The sequence below is a fragment of the Aethalodelphis obliquidens genome, unplaced genomic scaffold (assembly GCF_003676395.1).
Source record: "Aethalodelphis obliquidens isolate GAN/ISIS:26980383/991018 unplaced genomic scaffold, ASM367639v1 scaffold19, whole genome shotgun sequence".
NCBI lineage: Eukaryota > Metazoa > Chordata > Mammalia > Artiodactyla > Delphinidae > Aethalodelphis > Aethalodelphis obliquidens.
In genome coordinates, this window is record NW_020837963.1 from 25,509,519 (window position 1) to 25,533,537 (window position 24,019).

Here is a 24,019-nt window from a genome sequence, read left to right on the forward strand (position 1 = left end):
AGTGAGAGGCTGTATTATGTGACATTCTGCAACACACCCGCGGGTCTTCTTCAATGAACTTGGATAAGATGGCTAATTACTATTAAGGCCAAAGGGATCTGTATATTTCAAATTAGCTTACCTTTGCTGGCTAGCATACTATTTGTACATAAGAAACAATACTTTGTGATTTCAGAGCAAGACTTCTGCCTAGAAAAATAGAAAGCACCATTAAAGCAAGTACCTGTAAAGCTACCTTTGGTTTTGGCTCACTAAACTTGGCAGAGGTGTCCATGCTTTTCTGAAAATTCTTCCCCCATTTTCAAAGGAAAACTGTATGGCCGAGGAACGACAGACAACAAAGGCCCTGTTTTAGCGTGGATCAACGCTGTGAGCACATTCAGAGCCCTGGACGAGGTAGGTGCCAGCTGTGCTTGGGAGCAATGGCGATGATGGCGATGATGACGGTGATGTGATGATGACGGTGATGGTGATGGTGATGATGGTGATGGTGATGGTGATGGTGATGGTGATGATGGTGATAATGGTGATGGTGATGTGATGATGACGGTGATGATGATGGTGATGGTGATGATGGTGATGGTGATGACGGTGATGATGATGGTGATGATGGTGATGGTGATGACGGTGATGATGATGGTGATGATGGTGATGGTGATGGTGGTGATGATGATGGTGATGGTGATAATGGTGATGGTGATGGTGATGATGGTGATGGTGGTGATGGTGATGATGGTGATGGTGATGGTGATGGTGGTGATGATGATGGTGATGGTGATAATGGTGATGGTGATGGTGATGATGGCGATGATGATGGTGATGTGATGATGGCGATGATGGTGATGGAGGCAGCTGGCTCTGAGCTGCATGATGTCCTTTACTCTTCCAGCAATCTGCAGAGGAATGTGTTACAATCACACGCATTTTACAGATAAAGAGAGAGAGGCTTGGGAAAGGAAGGGAACGTACTCAAAGCCACCCAGCTGGTCTGGGGCAGGGTGATACCTTGATCCCGTGCTGTTGACATGCAACAATGTGACACAGCAAAAAACATGATGAGCCTGTGGCTACATCACCATCTGCTGGGACTTGTCTTTTTTTATCTTCAACTTATTCAGCTTATCTTTTTTATCTGCAACCCGTCCTTCTTATCACAAAGTATGGTTTTGTTAATAGAGACAGACATACACTTTAAGAAATATATTAGCTGCTTTGCAAATTAGCAGGATAGCAATCTCTGAGGTGTGACGTTCTGTCTGAATCCCTGAGTTCTTTCCATTCTTGTGGGAAGTGGTTTCAATCCGTCCAAGGAGGGGTTATGGTGGGGTGCAGTTTTGAGGGGAGGGCTACTCTCTCAGACCACCAACTAAAACTGTCGTTTGCTGTGCTCACGAGGATGGTTTCATCTCGCACTGCTCTTTTCTCTTCTGGTAATGAGCATGCTTGCACTCCAAACAGGATCCAATCTAGCTGTGTGGCCATGGGTGGGAGACTTAACCTCTCTGGGCTTCAGATTCTGTTCTGTAAAAGTGAGGGTGTTGATATGGGCGCCGGCCCTCTAACACTGGGTGGATTTGATGGTGTGATTCCATCCCTTTCATGCAGAAATGGCTCTGCTAGTCGGTGAGCTTGAGCCTGTGCCAGGGAGACCAGGCCCAGGTATGAGACCCAGCCTGTTCCAGTCTGGGCTCCACAGAGTATGGGCTCTGTAACCTGGGGGTGCAGAAGGAGTTTGTGGGGTCACCTTAAAAATGTGCAGCCTTGCTACCTTTCCCTCATCTTACTTGTGTGGCTGAATTGAATTAAGCACTTTGGAACACTGGGAATTTAAGAGGAAGTGGGGCCCATTTGTTGGGTTCATGGACAGAAAGGGACGTGTCGGCAGTCACAGGGCAAACCCCCGCCAACCATCCCTACCCCGTCCCCAAAGAGGCTCTGGGAGCAGCACACTCCTTCCGAGACAGAGGGCTGCGAGGTCGGGCTGGGATGATGTGCCTGTCTGCTGAGGACTGGGGTGGGTCCACCTCCGGGCACCGTGTCCACTTGTCCACAAGGCAAGTGGAGCTGCCCAGCTGCTGCCCGAGGTTCAGGTCCTTGATGCTGCTTCTCCCAAATCCTGTCCATTGAGCAGGTCCTGACGTTGCGTTTTTTCTTTCTCGGAGGTGATTTCATCAGACTCCAGGGGCTTCTCTCTCATGAGTCTGTTGTCTCCTGAGACATAAGCAGAAGAGAGGGTTTCACTGCTCTCACTTGACTGCTTCATCTCACTGAGGAAGACAGGCTTAGTGAATCAGGACGCTTTTCTGCCTGGGCCCTGCTGACCACTGCAAGGTTGTCCTCTTGTTCATGGCACTCCCCTAAGTAAGCCCTTGGTTTCTCTCTCTCTCTCTCTCTGTTTTCTTTCTTCCTCCCTCCCTCCCTTCCTTTCTCTCTCTCTCTCCCCCTCCTTCCCTCCCTCCCCACATCTCACCCCTCTCTCTCGTTTTTCTGTCCTTCTTTCTTAAGAAGAGGAAAGCAATATTTATAAGACAGGTCCTATATAAAGGTCAAAATCTGCTTTGCTTTTGGTTTGTTTGTTTTTGCGGTACGCAGGCCTCTCACTGTTGTGGCCTCTCCCGTTGTGGAGCACAGGCTCCAGACGCGCAAGCTCAGCGGCCGTGGCTCATGGATCCAGCCGCTCCGCGGCACGTGGGATCTTCCCGGACCGGGGCACGAATCCGTGTCCCCTGCATCGGCAGGCAGACTCTCAACCACTGCGCCACCAGGGAAGCCCCTGCTTTGCTTTTTAAATTTCAACTCTGAAATGTATAATCGCAAACAAAACAAGCAATCCCCACTCTGCCCTTAGAAAAGTCAGTTAATCTCCCTGAGCCTCACTCCCCTCGTCCACAGGAATGCGCATATCTGTCTCCAGGCTTGTTGCGTGGATTCAGTGAATATGGAAAGGTTCCCTGGAGCCTGCGAGTACTAGGCCCTTTATGAGCTCTGGTCTCTTCTTTCCTCGTTCCCTTCTGCCCTCCATCCCCTCTTTCTGTCTTGCTTACAGAGCACTTAAATGTACATCACCTCACTGGATCGTCTTACCCAGAGGCAGAGCAAGTATTAACAGAGAAGTGGGCTGCCGAGAGGTGAAATGGCTGGTCCCGGGTCCCTGGGTGTCAAGGGACAGGGCAGAGACCAAAGCCCAGGCTGGGCTGCCAGCCCCACGTCCTCCTCCAACACTTAATAGCTATTGACTTGTATTTTATTAATCACATTTTGCCAGAAAATTCTTAGGCTTTCCAGCTACTTCTTAGGAATTGTTTTCTAGTTAAATGTTAATAAGGAGCTTTCAAATATTAAGATTTCAGAACTTTAGCGTAACTTCCTAAGACACATAGAAATGTATTCAAGGAATGCATTGAAAAGCTTGTTATCCCCAAATGCCCTTAAGCAGCTGAATGACCGAAGGTCACATTTCCTAATACATAATCCTCCACTCATCCTGCCTTTGTTAATCTGGGACCAGGCAACCCCACTTATTAGAGGTAATGAGTGTGTTTGCATTGCCTCGTCTGCATAGAATAACTGTTCACCCCCACCCTGCACGTGCCTTATGCTCTAGGAAAAGCCATCGGCCCCTCTTCTCCACACGGCTCTCAAAGATATGAAGTTATAAATTATACAGATATAAAAAGATCAAAACCAAATGGGGGAAAGTCACATTGTAAAAATTTTAAAGGCGCTATTCCATGTCCTAATATTAGAGAAAAACTCAAGGTCCATTTTGCTGCAAGATCAAAGCCTTTGAATAAGTTAAAAGGCAGATTGAACTCGTAGCTGAAAGATAACAGATACTTGAAATGAAAATTATCCTGAGGCTTAAACGTTAGACAACCTTTCAAAGAGTTCTCATTTATCATGCTCAGAATTATGAGGACAGAAAAGAGATTTGTAATTGAGTAACCTTTCTGGAAAAATTCCTTCTGGGGAGAAAGAGGAACGGGCTTCTCTGCAGGGGCCGAGCGGAACCCCATATGGTGCACGCAGCCTTTTCTTTAGGGATGCCCTGTCCAGATCCTCTGTCATCAGTCTTAGGTTGATGGCTCACTGGCCATTACCTTGAATTCTCCGTCACAACCTGAGTTAAAACTCCTTCGTTATAAACAGAGCTTTTGGGAATGTATATAATAATTCAGTGTGTTTAAGTTACATGCAAACAAATCCTGGATTTTAAAAGGTGAAAGGGCAAGGTGTCCAGTTTTTTTGACAGCGTGGTTTGCTCCACTGTTAATTCAGGATCTGCCCGTGAACGTCAAATTTGTCATCGAGGGGATGGAGGAGGCTGGTTCTCTTGCCCTGGAGGAACTTGTCCAGAAAGAGAAGGCCGGGTTCTTCTCAAGCGTAGACTACATCGTGATTTCAGACAATCTGTGGGTCAGCCGGAGGACGCCCGCGCTCACGTGGGGGACGCGAGGGAACAGCTACTTCATGGTGGAGGTATTGCCAACGGCAGCCGCCTGGAGGTGGATCTGTGCTGGGGTTCCGGCGGGGAGGACAGGGAGTAGACCCCGAGCCGGGGGCACGGCCCCGGGGGATCCGGGGTCCTGGGACTGGGGGATTCATGAAGCCCCCCAGCCGTGAACTCATGCGCTGTGTACGTTTTTCTGGAGAGAAGATTCAGCGGGGTTTGTGACTCCCCACGTTTTAGGAACTCCAGCTGTGAAACTTGGAGGCAGGCACGGGGGCACTGGGGTAAGACTGACCGCCTGATCGGGTTCTGGGGATGCTGTGAGCGGCCGTTACCTGCTCTGCCCACCACGTCTTGGACAGAAAGAGAAGGGGTGCCAGCACTGACAAGGCCGGCACCCGAGGTCTGGCTCATCCGACGAACGGCCTTGAGCGCACATTAAGTCTGAGCCTGTTTCCTTACCTCTGAAGTGAGCACGGTAATCCTCCCAGGCTTGCTGTGATCACTAAAAGCGACCTCGAGTTCCGCCCTGACACGTAGTCTGCTTCCTGCTCCTTTTCTATTAATGCAGACAAGCTGTGATGGAGCCTGCAATTTAGAATCAGAAAGCCCTCCCTCATAGAGCAGCTGGAAACCGCAAAGCGGGGGTGGGGTGGTGGTGGGGGGTGGTGTATGAGAGCCAGAGGGCGGGTGTGAACCTGAGCCGGGAAGGGCTTCCGCTCTTCCGCCGGGGTCCCGGGCAGCTGCAGAAGCAGGGTGGGGTCCGAGCTGTGCAGGCCATGGAACATCTCGCCCGTCGTTGGCCTCTTTCTACTGCTGAGTCAGAAGGAAGTTTCTCTGCAGAGACGTGCTGGAAATAGTCTCTGTGGGGAACAGGTGGGCAGGAAGAAGTGGCTGGCGGGCAGGTGAGGGAGTTTAGTCCCCTGTCCGAGCAGTGGGATATCGTTTGCAGCTGTGCTCAGGGGCCGGTGGTGGAGACACCCCAGTGGGCAGGGTTGATCCAGGGCTTAGGCTGTGCCCGATGGTGTGATGGAGGAGATGAAGTCGGTCAAGACGTCGCCCACGGAGAGGCTGAAGGGATGCACAGGGGCATTCAGGTTGAATGGGGAGAAAAGAAGGACAGGAGGAGGAGAGGTGGGGAGGTCTTGGATGGGTCGAGGGACTGGATGTCTTGCTGTGGCCCAGAACGGGGGAGGGCAGGCTCGTGACGAGGGGGCCAGGAGGAGGGAAGCTGTGAGCAGAGGTGGGATAAGGCGGCGAAAGATTTCAGAGGTGGGGCCCTGCGACCCCAAAGTGCTTTGTTAGCATCCCTGCCTGATGAGATACAGGTCCTAAGTACAGTGACTAAATGGAAGATTCACCTGGCAGGGCTTTAAAGATGGCGACAGAGGCAGAGAAGGGCCAGCCGGGCAGGAAAGGGGAGAGGCAATGGGTCAAAGAGAATTAAAAAACCCAAACTCATTAGAACTTGGGAACCGATTGGACATAATGTGCCTGGGAGAAATCCAAGATCATTTTTTTTTTAAGATTTTTTTTGATGGGGGCCATTTTTAGAGTCTTTGTTGAATTTGTTACAATATTGCTTCTGTTTTATGTTTTGGTTTCTTGGCCGTGAGGCATGTGGGATCTTAGCTCCCCGACCAGGGATCGAACCTGCACCCCCTGCCCTGGAAGGCGAAATCTTAACTACTGGACCACCAGGGAAGTCCCCAACATCATTTTAAGGGGATAGATTTATAGGACTGGCATCTCTCCTTGTTTTGGAAACAGCAAGCTAGGAGGAAGTAATTGTAGAAGATGTTCCCGTCTAGACCTCCTCAGGTTCAGAAGCTGGGAGCACACCAAAGTGTTATGTACCATAAGCGACTAGAAGCTTTAGGTCTTGTGAGTAGGTCAAAGGTCAGACCTACGGAAGGAGCGCTGAGAGTCTGGCGGTTGTAAAGGAAGTCCCATGGGCCTTGAAGCTCTGTGTGTAGAGTGATCCAAGGATTAAGACAGAAAAGAAGTCATCAGAGGAGACGTAAGTAGAATGGTCCTACAGGAGGACAAGAACAAGGAGAAGAAAGCTTCCTGGAGAATTTTCTGGAAGGAGGGCTGAGCATGAGATGGCGTGAAACCAAGAGCAAGGCAACTGTGCTGCACGTCAGCCGTTAGGCCAAGGAGGGGCTGGTGGTCTGGGATTTGGCACTGTTGGTGGCCAGGCTGGGGCTGAGCTGGTTTCAGGGAATTCAGTGGGACCTGAAGACGTGAGGGGCAGACGCTCCACATCGTGTGACAGAAGCACGGTGGTGACAACGTCAGCTGACCCCTGAGCACTGAGGGCCACCCGGGGCGGGTCTGCCGCCTGGTGAAGGTGTCTCTGAGCAGCCATGGCGAAAAGCAGCCCCCTTCCCGTTCCCTGTCTTGCAGGTGAAGTGCAGAGATCAGGATTTCCACTCGGGGACCTTTGGTGGGATCCTTAACGAACCCATGGCGGATCTGGTCGCTCTTCTTGGTAATGTCTTCTTTCGTTTCACTTTTAAGCATCAGGGAATCTGCTAACGTAGTTCTGTTTGACTCAGTTGTCTCCCCCTTGGTTTCCAGGCCAGCCCTGAATAAGGGTGGAGCGGAGGAAGACCACGGTCTTAGCTTCCCCCTTGGCTAAACGTTTCTTAGGCTTATTACGTCCACGTTGTTTCTCTTCATGGACTGAAACCCTTCCTCAATCCACCCCCTTTCCTTTCACTGGATGTTGCGACACATCTGGCTGTACTTGAGGATAGTGGCAGAGACCTTTCTGGAGAAGCATCCAGAGTTGGTTCCCAATCTACCCACACCTCTTGGCTTCCTTCCTGTGAGTCGCTGTGGTCCCACGTGGCTCAGCGACGCCACTGAGTTTGCTCGTTGCCCCTGCCCGTGACCTCCTCAGGTGGTGGGCCTGGTGGATGCAGGTGGGAGTCGTGTGTGTGTGTGTGTGTGTGTGTGTGTGCGCGTTCGTGTGTGTTTCCAGAGAGCCAGCTTGCCCACCTGACTCACCTGGAGCTCTTGCCTACATTCGGACAGCCCAGCCTCCGGGTGGATCCCGGAATCGAAGGAGGCTTCATCTCCAGGGCCTCGCGTGCACAGTCCTGGCAGGGGCACTGCACACGTGCATAGTCATAATTTGGTTCTTTTTAAAAAAGAGGTTTTCAGGTTACATAAGCCTCAGACCTCGCAATACCTGGATCTTTCTCACCTTTCTCACCGTTAAAGAACAAAGAAAATTTGTTCTTTAACGGTAGTTGCATTATGGTTTTTACCTTGTGAGCTCTGGAGCATTTGGTGAAGCAGATAAACAAACCAGAAATGATCGCGTACATCCTAAGACTTCTTCCAGCAGGTCCGCTGATTAGCTGTGTCCCACAGCCAGGTGTGATGTCCCAAGGGCGACTTTATGCAAATTTTACAACGTGCCCCTTTTGGGCAAACTGCCAAAAAGCACTCCCTCTTTGGGAATCAATTAGCAAAAATCTCTCTTTTTTCCATATTGACACAGTTCTACCTTGGCCACGCCCTCCCGAATCCCCTTGGCCTCGGCAGCCTCCGACAGGGAACCACCAGCCCACCGGGCGACCTGTTGGGAGGTTGCCTCTGGGTCTTCAGTATCACCTTTATTCTAGAGCTTCCTGCTCCTTCATTGTCCAATTAAATCCATCTATCTATCTACCTATCTATCTCTCTATCCATCCATCCATCCATCCATCCATGTCATCAGCATCTGCTTCTTTTATAGATGCTCATTGATGATTTTTCACTCATTGCTGTTAATCCCCAAACTTTTTCACAAATAACAGAGCAGTGTATCTGCTTCGCCACTACGAAAGCTTTTATGGTTATGACGTGGCTCATAGACTAGATCTCAAGGCTGTTACGTTTTTGATTAAAGATGAGTATTTATTATATTATTGTGGTGTGTGTAGGGGAGAGAGGTTGAGAAGGAACGATGACTTTCAGTTTCTCAGGTTTGTACATATATTCACATACATATATATTTAAAATATTTTTCTAATGAACACATTACTTTTTAACTCAGGATAAGATAAAACTAAAAAAGGAACCTTGTTTATGATGTAAGAGTGTAGCTGAGAACTTGCATGTAACACAGGTAAGTCACTCCAAATGTAACTGATTGCAGAGCCGTGTGTTTCCATCCCTTTGTCGACAAGGTGGACGTTAAAACGGGTCTGACGCAGGCTGAGTCTTCCTGGTGACCGGCTCCTTTCTCCCACCGTCACCTCTGGGACGTGAGCTACTGACAAGTGGCTCTGCTGTAGGGCCCAGGGCCGGTCACAGGGCCGGTCGCAGGCCCGCTGCAGCCCCAGGAGGGTCCCTGAGGCTCTGCTCCAGGGCCAGGACCCCACGCACCTGTAGCTTCCACCCGCCTTTGTCTCCTGTGTGTCTCTCATAGGCAGCCTGGTGGACTCTTCTGGTCGAATTCTGATCCCTGGAATCTATGACCACGTGGCTCCTGTTACAGAGGAGGAAAAGAGAACATACGAAGCCATCGATCTGGACCTTGAGGAGTACCGGAACAGCAGCCAGGTTAAGAAATTTCTGTTTGACACCAAGGTAGGTCACACGTTGACGGGTAACCTGAAAGAGGAACGATGAAAACCCGTATGTTCCCAGTGCCTAGTTTGCTATGTGCTGCTGTTCTGCACATCTCGGAGCTGAGAGCACATGCTAATCAGGGGCAGGTTTCCCTTCACGAAACCTCGTGGTCCTCGTGGTCTAGATCAACGGGGCCTTTTCCTGGGGTCCATCTGGCACCGGCCTCAGGCGCCTAACCACAGGGCAGTGATTCACTTCACAGCCGTGCCTTTCCAAACTGGCTTATGAGACTCAACCTCACGCCAGCCTCAGCCAGTGAGCTGAGCTTCCTATCTATCTGTTTAAAGGTTGAGAATAGACTGAGATCATTTCAGCTCCAAGACCCCTAATTATTCATTTTTTAAAAGACAAAACCAAGAGCTTTACGGGGCTAATGTGTAAATTGCTACGTTGCTCTTGGAGTGTAGTAAGTAAACCCAGAGCCCAAAGCATTGGCTACTGGTAAATTTAGATTTTGCTCTTTTCCCTTCTACTTCTCCTCCTCCTTAAAATAACAACAACAAAACCCAAAACAAACAAACAAAAAAGACCCTTGCCTGCTGTGGTGTTTGGTAGCTCTGGCTGGCTCCTGGGCAGACGCTCCAGGAGAGGGAAAAATGCCGAATACTGGTGGCGAGTTTACTCTTACGAAGTATGTCTCTTGCCTCAGACTAGCTCTCTGGTGGCCACTGGCTCAAATGTCTGTAGATTTCTTTGAAACCTTCTGGAAAATAAAATGCATTTAGCATATAAGTTATCATGGCAATGACTGGGGATAGAAATTTACAATTGAACCCCAGGTTTGGAAAGGGCCCCTTTGCCATCTATTAACTGCAAATCAGAGCTGGAGTGGTGAGGGGCCCTTGTCAGTGGAAGCAGCTAGGGCAGGTGAAGGCAGCAGAGGGTCTCAGGTCCTGAGGGAAAAGTCCACCTGTACTATTAGTCCAGACATATCTAAGTAAGGTGCTAATTAACTTGTCATGAATGGTGTCACAGATGTACAGAAATTGGTGATACAAGCAATATAATTCAACTGGGTTTTAACTAAACACTCCTCTAGATAGTAAAATGATTTTATTTTACTTTAGGAGGAACTTCTAATGCACCTGTGGAGATACCCATCTCTTTCTATTCATGGGATCGAGGGCGCGTTTCATGAGCCTGGAGCCAAAACAGTCATCCCTGGCCGAGTGATAGGAAAATTTTCAATCCGTCTAGTCCCTCACATGAATATGTCTGTGGTGGAGAAGCAGGTAACCAGCGTGCGTTTTTCTCCCGCCCAGTGGCAGTGCCATTTCTGAGCGCCGAACACCACAGTTTAGCGGGCAGTTCAGCTGTTCGCATAGAAGTATCATTTTTTTTTTTCCAATACAAAAGGGACTGGAACAAATGTCAAGAAACTGATAAATTTTTGTTCGGTAGAAACCTCTTTGCTCAATTATACGCAATTATAGTAGTCAGATAAGTAACCGTTTGGAGTTGGAGTGATGGGAAATTTTAAAAAATTAAATGGTAGCCATGAAGGCAAGATTGGTTTTACACCCAGATGGAGAAGCTAACTGCCTACGGCTGGGCTGAGCTGGGACATCTCAAGCTGCAGTCATCAGTTTGTCTGTGATGTCTGAAATCTACACTCTGAAAGCAGCCATTTTAATGAAAACGTTCCTTATCTGGAGGGAGTGCCTGTCTCAGAGTGCCTGTCTCAGTCATCAGTTTACCCCAAGTTTAACAGAAAGTAGACTCTGAATAAATAAGCTCAGGAAACACCTCATCCCACCCCCGTCTATCCCACTGTCCCTTTCATTGTCTTCTCAGTGCTGATTACATCCTAAAATACTCTCCATCCTTCCTCCCTCCCTCCCTTTTTGTCCCTCTGTCTACAACGTATAAATTCCACGAGGGCAGGACCGTCCTGGTCGTGCTCACAGCTGTGACCCCAGCACCCAGAACAGTTCCTGCCACATGACAGGCGTCCATTAACATTGGTTGAAGCAAATATTGGAAGGATTTTTTTTTCTTTTTTTTTTGCCGCGCCACGCGGCCTGTGGGGTCCCAGTTCCCCGACCAGGGATTGAAACTGGGCCCTTGGCAGTGAGAGCGCGGAGTCCCAACCGCTGGAGCGCCAGGGAAGTCCCTGGAAGGGCTATTTTAGAGTATGGAGTTGTTCTCAGAGGATTTCCTGACTAGCGGCTGGAACAGAGCCAAGAAAGAGAAGGGCGCTGATGACACGGGTCCTTCACAGCTTAGCTTGGAACTGCTTCCACTTCTCAGAAATTTCCAAACGCATGGTATTCCCCATAAGAGTCATTAAGGTACTGGTAAGTCCAAAAAGAGTGGTCAGTCGTCAGATGGAGAAGTTGTACTTGTATTGTGTTTCATAATTACCAAAATTCATAATAACCAAACGTTAACAGTCAGACACCCTGGTGAGTATGGGGAGGGTCAGAGCTGGGATTGGAGGGTCTGGGGACAGAAGGGGAGTGAGAGCTCGCGTTCCTCCCACTGGCGAAGCTCCCAGTCCTGGAGCCCTGCTCACCCCATGCCATCCCTCTGGAAGAACTAAGGTAAAACCCAAATAGTTGAATTTGTTGGGTTGAGATTTCATCAGTTTCTTGTTGAAAGACGACTGTATGTTCATGGTATGAGAGAATAACTTGAAATTTTCTTTTCCACCTGAAAATGTTCCTTTTAGGTGAAGCAGCATCTTGACTATATATTCTCCAAAAGAAACAGCTCCAACCAGATGACTGTATCTATGACTCTAGGACTACACCCGTGGGTTGCAAATATCAGAGACAATCAGTATCTTGCGGCAAAAAGAGCCATCAAAACAGGTTGGACTTCAGATATTTTTATTTTTTTATTTAAAAAATTTTTTAAACATCTTTATTGGAGTATAATTGCTTTACAATGGTGTGTTAGTTTCTGCTGTATAACAAAGTGAATCAGTTATACATATACATATGTTCCCATATCTCTTCCCTCTTGTGTCTCCCTCCCTCCCACCCTCCCTATCCCACCCCTCTAGGCGGTCACAAAGCACCGAGCTGATCTCCCTGTGCTATGCGGCTGCTTCCCACCAGCTATCTATTTTACGTTTGGTAGTGTATATATGTCCATGCCACTCTCTCACTTCATCCCAGCTTAACCTTACCCCTCCCCGTGTCCTCATGTCCATTCTCTACGTCTGCGTCTTTATTCCTGTCCTGCCCCTAGGTTCTTCAGCACCTGCCCCTAGGTTCTTCAGCACCAATGCCCTTCACCATTTCAGTAATTTGCTGAAGGGCACCCAGCTATTAGTGGCAAAGCCAGGGTTTAAGTTCACACCATGAGATTTGAATTTGGGGCAAAATGATGGACTTGAAAACCTCCAATACTCCTGGAAATGATGACCAACATTTGAAAACATCCTTTTAAAGGCACAGCTGAACTCGCATGAAAGTAAAGGAAATCTTCTGGGATTAACAATGAAGAAGGAGCTCAAATGTAGTGCAGTGAGCAAGCTGACACGGGCCGCCCTGCGGGGACTTGTTCTTCCTGCTCACAAGGAGGTGTGGGTTTTAGTGGTTTCGGGTCAGCATGAAGCAGACAACGAGACCCACTACATAAAAGCCTCGCTCCAAGAGCCACGCTCACCCTGGACGGGGTGTGTGTGTGCAAGCTTGGACGTCCTTGCTTGGGTTTTCGGTGAACACAGAGTCTCCCCTGAGAGTTTTGAACCATGGACCTGTCTTGGCATGGGTTTGGGTCTTTAATTACTGTGTGTGGTTGTGTTCTTCCCAAGCCCATCCTGGACTGCCTGGCTGGTGCAGACGGCCCCAAGGCAGGCCATGTGAGCTTTGCACTGAAGAAGCTTCCTGGATATGTGCTCCTTGTATAAAATTACAGAACACACGAGAAACTCAATTCCAGCCTATCCGCCTCTAAAACCAGCGGTCTTTTTTACAATGCCATTCTGCTTCTCCAGAGGTAGGGAATAGCTTTATTTGTAATTTCCTCAGCGGTGCCTGTTTTGATTTCGTGTATTTCAAAGTCCTGGACAGGATACGTGATTGGTGAGCAGGGACACAGGCCTGGGCTTCTGGCTGCCCAGGGAGGAGGAACAGCCAGTCTTTTCTGCAGCAGGAATGGGACACTGTCAACAGTTGCGAAGTGGGGGGCTCTCCTAAAAGCAGGGGGAGTTTTGGGGTCTCTCCAAACGTTAGGCGGGAAGACACTGGCAAGTGTTTATATAGACGATGCACTATATTACAGTTGGGCCTTGGGCCACACCCCCAGAGATGCTGGAGCTGGAACTGGGGGTCCAGACCTCCTTGGAGCCCTCACTGTCTGTCAGGATTATCACTACAGGGACACAGACATTAACAATCACAGGACAAGTCCAAGACCTAGAGCCGTGCTTCTCTGCATAATCATTCCTACTGTCCCAGTTGTAGCAGCATTTTGCCAATTTTGGAGTGAAGAAAAGAGGAAGAAGGGTTAGGAAGGTAAATGTAATGCCCCTGAAGAGAGGCGTGTGGTTGAAATGTCAAGGCCTGACGTACTCTTGCAGGAAGGCATGGGCACCTTTGGGCCTGTTTGTGTGCTGGACCAGTTCTGCTAACAAAGTCCATCATCTTTATTCACATTCACACCTTGCTCTGTGGGTAAAGAAGGTCGGGCACGCTCTCTCTTGCAACTGTTTCATTTTTCACTCCTGCTCTGTCACCAGCAACTTGTCCTCTAGCCTACAAGGTTTGAACTCATCTCTTTCCAGACCCTAGGATATCCGTTAAAACTATTTCCTGGGATACCCTGAAAGTTGAGCACAAACGCTGAGACATTCAGGTGACGGTTGAGTACAGCTATTTATTTGTATATTGGTTACAAACAAAAAAACAAAGAAGTCCCACCTTCCCAATATTTAATTCATGCACCAGCCATAGAAGTGGGCATACCATCTTGTGCCGCTCCTGCCAAAAATGCATGACTTCTTCCAATCAGGAGAAAGCATCAGACAAACCTAAACTGAGCGACATTTTACAAAACAACTGATGAGTACTCTACAAGAGGGTCAAGTTCATGAAAGTCAAAGAGAGGCTGAGAACCTGTCACAGACTAGAAGAGACTCAAAAGCAATGACAAAATGCAGTGTGGGATTCTGGATTCAATCCTGGTATAGAAAAAGGGAAAAAGTGGTAAAATTCCAATCAGGTCTGAGTTTACTTAATAATATTATTCCAATGTTAATTTCCTATTCTTGATAATTGTACAATAGTTATATGTTAACATTAGGGAAAGTAAAAGGATATATGGGAACTCTGTACTGTTTTTGCAACTTTTCTGTAAGTATAAAATTAGTTCAAAATACAAATTTAAAAATATTTTTAAAAAGTAGATAATTGTACTTCCCTGGCGGTCCAGTGGTTAAGACTCTGTACTTCCACTGCAGGGGCCTCAGGTTTGATCCCTGGTTGGGAAACTAAGATCCCGCATGCTGCATGACCAAAATAAATTAAAAAAGTTTAAAAGTAGATAATTGTAAAGAAGGCAACCACAGTTTTCTTCTTGACTCTGTTGATGATTTTAGAACATAAATTATGTGAAATCAAGAAGCTTACCGAACCCAAGTATCAAATTTAATGATTAAAACAAAGAAGAAGAAAAAGACAAAGCAAACACTACATTTGAGGAGATTACTGGGGGTAGTCTTGTCATTATTTTACTCAAATGCCTTCTTTTCCTGTGCTTCATTCAGTGTTTGGGACAGAGCCAGACATGATCCGGGATGGATCAACCATACCTATTGCCAGAATATTCCAGGACGCCATCCAGAAGAGTGTGATGATGCTCCCGCTGGGCGCGGTGGATGATGGAGAGCACTCCCAGAAGGAGAAGATCAACAGGTGAGTGCGTCCTGTAGGCGCTCACCCCTCACTGCACAAGCCTGGGTCCTCACGCCGGTAACCTCCAGACAGGCTGCATACTTCAGATGCAGTTTCTGTCATCAAGTCTTCCTGTTTAAACTGTAGACTACTTTCCCTCTGTCATCTGAATGGGAATAACAGTGTCTCTGTTTCTTTTGTTAGGTGGAATTACATAGAGGGATCCAAATTATTTGCTGCCTTTTTCCTAGAGATGGCTAAGCTGCATTAATCATGGTAGGAACCTTCCAGCCTAGGCCTGACCTACTGACAGATCCCCTTTCACACAACCCTGGGCAGGAACAAAATCTAACTATTCAGAGGAATTTGGTCCCCCAAATAATGTTTTCCCTTGGACATCTGGACCAGTAATAAAATATTTCCAAGGTGCAGACATCGGACGTGGTTTTGTGTCACCGTGCACACCTTTCTAAAGCCACAGCCACCTTCAACAACCTGACTTCCCTGAGTCCTGCTGCGGCTGCCCCAGACCTGGACTCACGGTACCCTTCAGGATGAGGACAAGTCTCTGATGAGATTCTCCGCTTGCAATTTGATTGGTATAATCACTGCAGTTTGCGTTCTAGGCCTCTAAGTGCTTGACGCACAGTCATCCCATCCGGTGACTGTCCATCCTACGTCACCCCTGCTTTTACCACTTGTGCCCTTTATCTTATTGACAAACATGTTGGTCTCCAGCACTGCCTACTGTAATTTCCCTGTGGGCTCATTTTTAGAGGAGTTACTAAAGCATGATACCGCATTAACCTCTTGCTTCCCCTTCATTTATTTTTCCTGCTTCTTCAAAAGTGCTGAAATGGAAATGATCACTATTCATATGCTTATGCCATCTGGGATTCCTCATGCGAAAATGAGTACTTTCTAAGTTCCAAGCCTCTTTACCTTTGCTGCAATTGATGCCAGCCGACTGCCCCTCCTGCAGCCTCTTCTTTCTTCCTGCCCCGTCAGTGAAGGCCTCCTTGCTCTCTTCAACATCTGCGCACCTGTCAATGCGCCACAGCAGAATTAATCCTGATAGAATTTCTCTCACCCTGCGGGAACTGTACTCAGTGACTACATCTAATAAATTGCTCAAAGCTTTTAATAGCATGGGTTTTAGATAGAGAGCTAATCAACCCTGACATCAGTAACACATTCTAAATTTAAAGCCGTCAGCTAATGCTGGGTTCATTAATCATTTTAGTTAACCATCTTGTTTGGCTTGATTGGATTTGACAGTGTAAACAAACAAAAAATGCAATTTTTCTACAGTTGAGTATATTTAAACAAACAGATTTAATCTCTATAAATTATTTAAATCACATTAATGGAGAAGAATTTAACGGTTTGTTAAAAATGTTTCTCATGATTCTAAATAAAAAACAAGCATAACACATTCCATTGCTTCATGGGTTCTTGAAATGTCAGTTTTAAAACTTGCTGCACCTCATCTCAAATGGCTGGACCAGAGGGCCAGTAATTCGGCTTGTCCTGAACTGCGTCACAGAAATGGGACCCAGCTGAGGCTTTAGCCACTTTTCCTCTGATGCTGGAGAACATTTAAATGCTGTCTGTTGAGTATGGGCAGGAATTTGATATTTTTTTGCTATTAAGCTTGGTTTGTGCTTGCCAGATTACATAGAACCTTTTGACATTTTGGATTTTGTGGGACCTAACTGGTGTATTTGGCAGACTTCTCAAGAATATACAAGAAGTTTATGATCCCCATTTATATTTTAAAAGGGTGTTCATATTAATCAATTAACAAGGCTGGTTAAAACGTATTGTAACCACTTCTGAGCAGTGTAACATCAGTTTGTTTTACCAAGCATCTAAATTATAAGATTACTCATTCACTAATCTACGTTCCTGCTGAATCTCTGAGACTTGCAACGTCTGGTTAATTATTCAGCTACCACCAGGCAAGAAAGGCAGGACAAAGGCTGAGGTCACTGAGTCTAGGAGATCCCAACCTTGGAATGTCTGGGTGCAGAGCCATAGTTTTCTGCCTCTAGGGGTCACGATGAGTGTCCCCAGCTCTCCCAGGTCCATCTGGGTTTTCTACCCGGCCCCAAGCCAGGTGCCTACCTGGGTTCTGCTGTGATCTGGAGTCAGAAGGGAAGTATTTTCAGGGCAGTTACACACATACGGGTGATAGAAATCTACCCGCTTATTGGCCAGGAGGCCAGGTAAAATTTTTAAATATTCTCTATCTCCAATCTCTGTCTTCCATTTCCAACTCATCTCTGTACTTCAGGGGTCCAGTGAAGTGCGCTGCACACAGTAGGTGCTCAATATTGCACGCTAAAATCCTCCTCTTAGTTCCGCAGCTGCATTTTTGGGCTTTCCCTGGCCTGGACTTCTATCTTTATGCTCTTTGCCTCACGTCGTTCCTAGCTGAAACCGTCTTGGGAGCAGCTAGCACTGGGAAAAAGCACATGAAACAAGTCATGCTGAGGTGCCATCGACTGATAACAGCGCCCGTGTATCCGCCCAGGCAGCACTTGTCTGTGCAGGGGCCACAAGCCAGCAGCCGTGAGCCCCATACGGCTGCCTTCAGTGCGTTTCACGTGGCCTTCACGTTGTTCTAGGTACTTCTGAATTGGATGCCAGCATCTCAAAATCAGCAGACCTCACCCAAATGATTTCTCTTGAGCTGTCAGAAGACTGGGTAACACCATCTGCGGTTCGTGCAGGGTGACAGCCCGCTGAGCTGAGGAGAGGCTGTGCTGAGCACAGTGCCTGGCCCATAATATGTGCTCAGTAAGTTTCTTAGACGCAGAGTAAGAAGGAAGCTCACGAATAATACAGTTGTACTTGGCTTCTCACTTCTGATAAGTAACTCTCACTTAAAAAAAACAAGCCCTGGACTTCCCTGGTGGCGCAGTGGTTGAGAGCCTGCCTGCCGATGCAGGGGACTTGGGTTCGTGCCCCAGTCTGGGAAGATCCCACATGCCGCGGAGCGGCTGGGCCCGTGAGCCATGGCAGCTGAGCCTGCGCGTCCGGAGCCTGTGCTCCGCGACGGGAGGGGCCACAACAGTGAGAGGCCCGCGTACCACAAAAAAAATAAAAAACAACCAAAAAAACACAACAAGCCCCCAAACAAATACCATTTTATGATAGGTCCAAATGATTTTTAAATACTATACTATTTTAAATATCTAGTGTTATATGTATTCAATGCCATCTAGCTATTATTTTTAAATTTTATGTTTCAATTCAAGTTTGAATACTAACGGAACATGTAGTAAACAGTTAAATAATGAGTTGCGGACTTATGTAAGATGAAATAAAATATTTGTTTCAGTGGTAATGTACCTATGGTTAAATCTAGCATAATTCTATTATCTATCTGTAATACCACTGCTGTTCATGACAAGCAGCAAACTTAAACCCAGGCCTAACACCTGCACATATCATTTCTGTTCTTCCACTGAACAGCTCTCTAACATCTGCATTCTATATCGCAGGCCACTTAACTGGTAAGAAAGATAATCTCCCTCTTTACTATATCAGAACAGCTTTCCTCTTTGGGAAGCAAGCTCTGGGAGGCCGAGGCTGGCTTGGGGGTGTTCTTTGTTCAGCTGTCCAAAGGCTCCATCAGTCGATGAAATGAAGCCAGAAATACAGATTTCCTGAAGCAAAGTGTTCTTTTTCTTTCCAGCATGATGTGGAAGAGAACGGATTAATGACTATAATTTCTTAACAGTTATGATAAGTAAATAAATGCTTCTGAGCTTTCTTTGACTAGGTAGATTGAAGAGAAAAAAAACTGTCACTACGTGGAAAAATTTTATTTAAAAAATTATTCTAGTGTAATTTCTTATTGAGAATGAAAAAAGATGTCAGAGAAATTATGCCTTTGACTATAATAGAAAATATGAAGTTTTACATCATCTCACCTCCCACATTGAAATTCACCAAAACAGCATTCAAAGAGAACTTAGATTTAAAATTCTAGCGTGGGTGGTTAAGTGTTCCTAGCCTACTCTCATTGTTACTGTAGGTAGGCATGTGAGTGTAGTGGCAGAAAATGTTAACTTAAAGGAAATTAGAACTTTAAATGACACTGTTAAAGTAAATGAGTCATCAAGAATGGTTAGTCACCAAAAATGACCAATGCTTCCTTTCAAATTTTAAATAATTATAGTCAAATAAAGGCAGCTATCTAAATTTTATTTAAAACCCCACTTGAAAAACTGGAAGGCAGACTTTAGGGCTCCTACAGAGTGAGGGGAAGAGGTTCAGGAAAGGACAGTCACAGAGGGGAAGCAGTGCATTCTGCACGCCCTGCCTAGGTCTCTGGATGACCTCTGAACCATGCCTGTGTGAGGCGGACGAAAGCCTCTCGGCTAAGGCTGAGGGGACTGAATGTGACTTCAGCTGCTACCATGACAGGAGAGACAAAGTTAAGGAGTAGCAGTACAGCCAGAACTGCCTGTTAAAACAGTAACGACAACAACCAACCTCTTCAGAAGAACAGAAGTGAATTCAGAGTCTCTACGTTATATTACTCAAATATCTAGGATACAACCAGAATTACTGGGCATTTAGGAAAAAGGGAAACATGACTCACAATCAAGAGAAAAGAGCAAATTAATGAAGATTAACCCCAAGATGATTCATATGCTGGAATTAGCAGACAAATATGTCAAAGCAGCTATTATAACTTTGCTCAAAGACACAGTGGAAAATATGCCTTTAGTAAATGAACCAATAGGGAATCTCAGCAGAGAAACAGAAACGGTAAGACAGAACAAAATAAAAATTTTAGAACTAAAAGATACAATATCTGAATTAAGAACAAAAAAGAATCACTAGCTGCTTTTAACAGATGATTGGAGATGACAGAAGAAAGAATCAGAATAGATCAATAAAAATCCAATCTGAAGGTCTGAGAGAAAGAAAAGAATGAAACCAAAACAAAAAAGGACAGAGCCTCAGTGAGTTATGTATATCAAGAGGTGTAACATATATTTAATTGAAATTCAAAAGAAAAAGAGAGAATGGTGAAAAGTAACAGTATTTGGAGAAATAATGGTCCCAAATTTTCCAAACTTGGTGAAATACATAAATTTACAGGTGTTCAAAGTTCAGAAAACCCCAAATAGTATAAATATGAAGAAAATCATGCCTAGGTACATCACAATCAGATTGCTGAAAGCCAAAAATACAGAGAAAATTTTGCAGGTAGCCTGAGAAAAATGACAAATTACATACAGGGAAACATAAAAGGGAGAAAAACATCTGAATGACCTCTGCTCATCAGGAAAAAATGGAGGCCAGAAGTAATGGAAAGACATCATCTTTGGCAAACATGTCTTAAAGAAGCTCCAAAGGAGCTTTATTATATATATACATATATATAATATATATATATAAAGGATATATATATTATATATAAATTTTCCTAATAAGACACAGAAAAACAAATTTTTCCTATATTCTTGGATTCTCTTGCGCATTGCATGACACGTAGGTGCTTAATAAACCACAGCTATCACCGCTGTATTATCTAATGGAACAGTCTTTTAAATGTTTTAATGAGAGTAACAGTATTAGACACTATTACTGTGGCTTAGAAATTTTAGAGCCTCTTCTATTAACAGAATGACGAAAGACCGGAACTTTACTCTAAATGACTAATTTTATACACGAGGAAGTCAGGTTGACTTCCTTAAGGTCACTGTCCTTAAGGTTGACTTCCTTAAGGTATGATGCAAAGGTCCTGTCTCAGTAAAATACTGCATGATGGGGAACTGAAAAACAAACTCAGAAGAAAAATAAACTCGCTGCTCAAAGAAGGAAGATGAAATGTTAACTCAGTTCCCAGGGTAAGAAAGGTAGCAAGGTCAATCTCCTACAAATCAACAGAATGCCTGTTCAACATGGAAAACAGTGCTAGCTACTCTTAAGTGTTGAGAAATTCATCACCTTCTCATCCAAGACTAACACTCTTGAACTAGCTATTCATTAAAAGATGCAAGGTGGACTGGAAAAGGCTGACTCTGGAGTTTGAAAAGTGAGTTCCACCTTTACTAGCTGTGTGATCTTGGAACAGTTATTTAACTCTTCTAAATTACAACTTCCTGTTGTGGGTGACGGACATGAGAATTCATGTGGATTACAGTAAAAATTCGACCAGATAATGTCTATGAAAAGTACTCTGTAAACCAGTATTTAAAACGTTATTATCACCTGAATATTCTGACTTAAATAAGCGTTGAGCTGAACTGGCCTTGAGAGATGGGTTTGGTTTAGATCGCCTACCATCATTATTACAGGGCCATCCTTTAAAAACTCCGTTTACCTAAAATTTTACAAATCCAATTATTTAAGAGCTTTCCCTATACCTACAAGATAAAGTCAAAAATGCTGAGCAAGCGGTGTCTCAAGCTGATCGCAAGTGGGATGTCGCCTCTCATCTCTATATAGGTGTCCGTCAGAGCACTTTGCAAGCCGCGGTCTTCCTTCCTGGATCTGGAGTTTCCGGGGAAGGGCTGTAAGCTTCAGGTCCGCGGATGCTCCCGCAAGAGGGGCAGGCGGCGGCGGGGACGACCACGCTTCGGTCGTGCCTTACTTTCTTCCTAACAATTCTTGCGCTGCGTCACTACCGTTAATAAAAACGGTCCAGCGGGGGCTTTTTAAACACCTAGGGCGTTTTCGGCTTTTATTGCCCAACTGGCCGGCCACCACACTCGGTGCTCTGCCTCCCCTTTAGTATCGGAACTCGGCTCGTGGCTCCCTGCGGCCCGTGACTCCGAGGATCCTTTCTTGGAGTCCACCGACAGACTGTCTTCAACATCTAGGGTTGCGCACGCGCCTGGCCCAGCAGAGAAACCGTGTCCCCGTAGACGGCCGCCTAGAAGCGCCGGGCACCGTTCGGGGCCCGGAAGGCCCAGGACAGCGGCCGCTCGCCCCGCGCCGCCCTCTGCGCTCACGCGCCGCCCTCAGGGGTCCTCTACGGCGGGCGGGCGGGGGACGGGGTGGGGTGAGGAGACATGGGACACGGAAGGGAAGAATGTCCAGAGAAATCCGCTTGGGGACTCTCCCCAAACCCCACTTGGCCCTCCGGCTCAGACACTTCCAGCCGGACGCATCTCCCCTTCTTTAGATTGTCTTCTTTGGCTTTCCGTTTTCCTCTCTTGCGGAGGGGCGGAACTTCCGGTCCCATCTCCTAGCAACTTCCGGCGAGAGCTGACAGACAAAAAAAAAAAACAAGAGGCACATAGGTGCCCCGGTCAGTCGGGACAGAAAAAGGAAACTCGACGTGGGTTTTACTAATCCAGTTCCAGGATCCTGGTTTTTGGTCATGGTGTCCGGTGCGCAGTCCACGAAGGAGTCGGCCTGAAGACCGCCGGAAGTCGCTCAGCGGAGAGACAGGAAGTCCCGCCCCTTCCTCCCAAAGGGAAGACGGTGAGCCGGAGGAGTCAGTCAGAGGGGCGAGCAGGAGCGATTCCGTCGGCAAACAGGTAAGTTATTCTCTGGCCGGGGCGGGGGGTTTGGAGGCGGGGACCGTCCAGCGTCAGCGTGGGGCCTGGGGGCGGTGGCTTGAGGGCCCGGGCCCGGGCGGCTGGGCGCCGGGAGCCCCGCCAGGGCCCTTCGCTCTTCCTCCTCCCCCCTTCCCCCCGCCTCCGCCCCTCCCCGCTCGCCGGTCCCTCCCGACGCCGCCCAGACTCACCCGACACACGCCCGCCGCCCGCGCGGCCTTGCGGCCGCCCGGGCTCCACGCCGCCAGCCGCTGCTCGCCCCGAGGCCCGACTCACACGGGCCTGGCTGTCAGGGCGGAGGCGGCGATTCCGCGCGCCCCTGCCCGCGGTCGGGCGCTTCTCACCGCCGGGCTTCCCCCGAGTGAAACGCACACGCCGAGCTGCCGCGTGTCGGTTTCCTCCGGCTGCCCGCCCCCTCCCGGTCTCCCGGAGCCGCGCCGCTGCCACCAGCGTCGGCTTCCGTTTAGGACGCCGGCCGGGCAGCGGTCAGGAGCTCTGGTGCCCGAGAGCGGCACGACTGGAAGGGAGGGTCCTAGCCGCTCGGGTTCAGCCGCTCTGCCCTGGACGGAGACCCCAGGCTGCCGCACACCACTTTTTGCAGCAGCGGGTACTCCTCTTCCCAGCTAGCGGGCACGTACTGTGTGTGCTTGTCCGCTTTCTGGGGACCAGTCTGGTGGAGGCGGGTGGCAGGAGCGGCTGACCCCTGTCGGCTGCGTCGAGGTGGGAATAGCTTGTTTATTTTCAAGGGGGAATTCTGGAGTGGGATATCTCGGCAGGGTTGGCATCCAGGGACACACGAGTAGGATTTATTTTATAGGTAACCATAACCCTAATGGTGACTGAGGTATAACGTTACAGCTCGTGCCCGTGGAACTAATTACGGTGTGCACCTGTTCTGCGGCGAGGTGTTAGTCCAGCTGGAACACCGTGCAGGGAAGGACGCTGATTATCTATTGACTAGAACATCATTAGGAGAGCTCATTTGATATATACGCTGTATACTTTATTTAGCACAGCAGTTTGTAGAGCAGGAATTAACCCCTTTCCACCAACTGAGACCAAGATTAAATAACTTGACCAAAGTTAACGTCCGGATTCAAATCTCAAATGTTTGTTATTCATTCTTCTTCAAGTTTGCTACATGTGAAATTACTAACTCCTAGTGTCACGTCTGGAAAACACTAAGGCGGGGACTTCCCTGGTGGTCCAGTGGGTAAGACTCTGTGCTCCCAACGCAGGGGACCCCGGGTTCGATCCCTGGTCCGGGAACTAGATACCGCATGCATGCCGCAACTAAGAAGTTGGCAAGCTGCAACTAAGAAGCGGGCATGCTGCAACGAATGATCCCTAGTGCTGCAACGAAGAAACAAACAAAACCCGCTAAGGCAAGGCTCTGTAGTAGCTAATGTCTTCTTACACGATGTGTAAGACAGTTGTGGTGATTGCTGATAGCGCAGTTGCTATTGGTGCCTTTTTTTAAAAAAAACCTGTTATCTTGGAATAATTTCAGATTTACACGAAAGCTGCAAGATAGGACAGAGTTCCACTGGTGTTTAACAAAGCAAAGT

At 47.4% G+C, this 24,019-nt stretch overlaps 2 protein-coding genes and 1 long non-coding RNA gene across 8 annotated transcripts in view; 2 read left to right on the top strand and 1 right to left on the bottom strand.

The window, feature by feature from the left end:
• CNDP1 (carnosine dipeptidase 1) overlaps positions 1-15,355 on the top strand; it is a 30,820-nt gene extending 15,465 nt beyond the window's left edge. For 4 of the 5 annotated variants that reach the window (XM_027118764.1, XM_027118766.1, XM_027118763.1 and 1 more), the window contains exons 5-12: positions 308-396; positions 4,279-4,479; positions 6,860-6,944; positions 8,877-9,037; positions 10,147-10,311; positions 11,751-11,892; positions 14,796-14,943; positions 15,127-15,355. In XM_027118764.1, the coding sequence (XP_026974565.1) occupies positions 308-396; positions 4,279-4,479; positions 6,860-6,944; positions 8,877-9,037; positions 10,147-10,311; positions 11,751-11,892; positions 14,796-14,943; positions 15,127-15,193 (1,058 nt within the window). In that variant the 3' untranslated portion in view covers positions 15,194-15,355. The remainder of the gene's footprint in view (positions 1-307; positions 397-4,278; positions 4,480-6,859; positions 6,945-8,876; positions 9,038-10,146; positions 10,312-11,750; positions 11,893-14,795; positions 14,944-15,126) is intronic. The other variant, XM_027118767.1, reaches the window with a different exon arrangement.
• Positions 15,356-15,919: 564 nt separating this feature from the next.
• LOC113626852 (uncharacterized) lies at positions 15,920-22,993 on the bottom strand. The gene is made up of 3 exons (XR_003435304.1): positions 22,643-22,993; positions 21,319-22,158; positions 15,920-15,965 (listed from the first exon to the last, which is right to left on the bottom strand). It is a non-coding gene; the product is annotated as an uncharacterized LOC113626852 (long non-coding RNA).
• The window catches only part of ZNF407 (zinc finger protein 407), a 421,124-nt gene continuing 419,218 nt past the window's right edge, over positions 22,114-24,019 (top strand). For both annotated transcript variants that reach the window (XM_027118761.1, XM_027118762.1), the window contains exon 1: positions 22,114-22,433. The gene's annotated coding sequence lies outside the window, so the exon portion shown is untranslated. The remainder of the gene's footprint in view (positions 22,434-24,019) is intronic.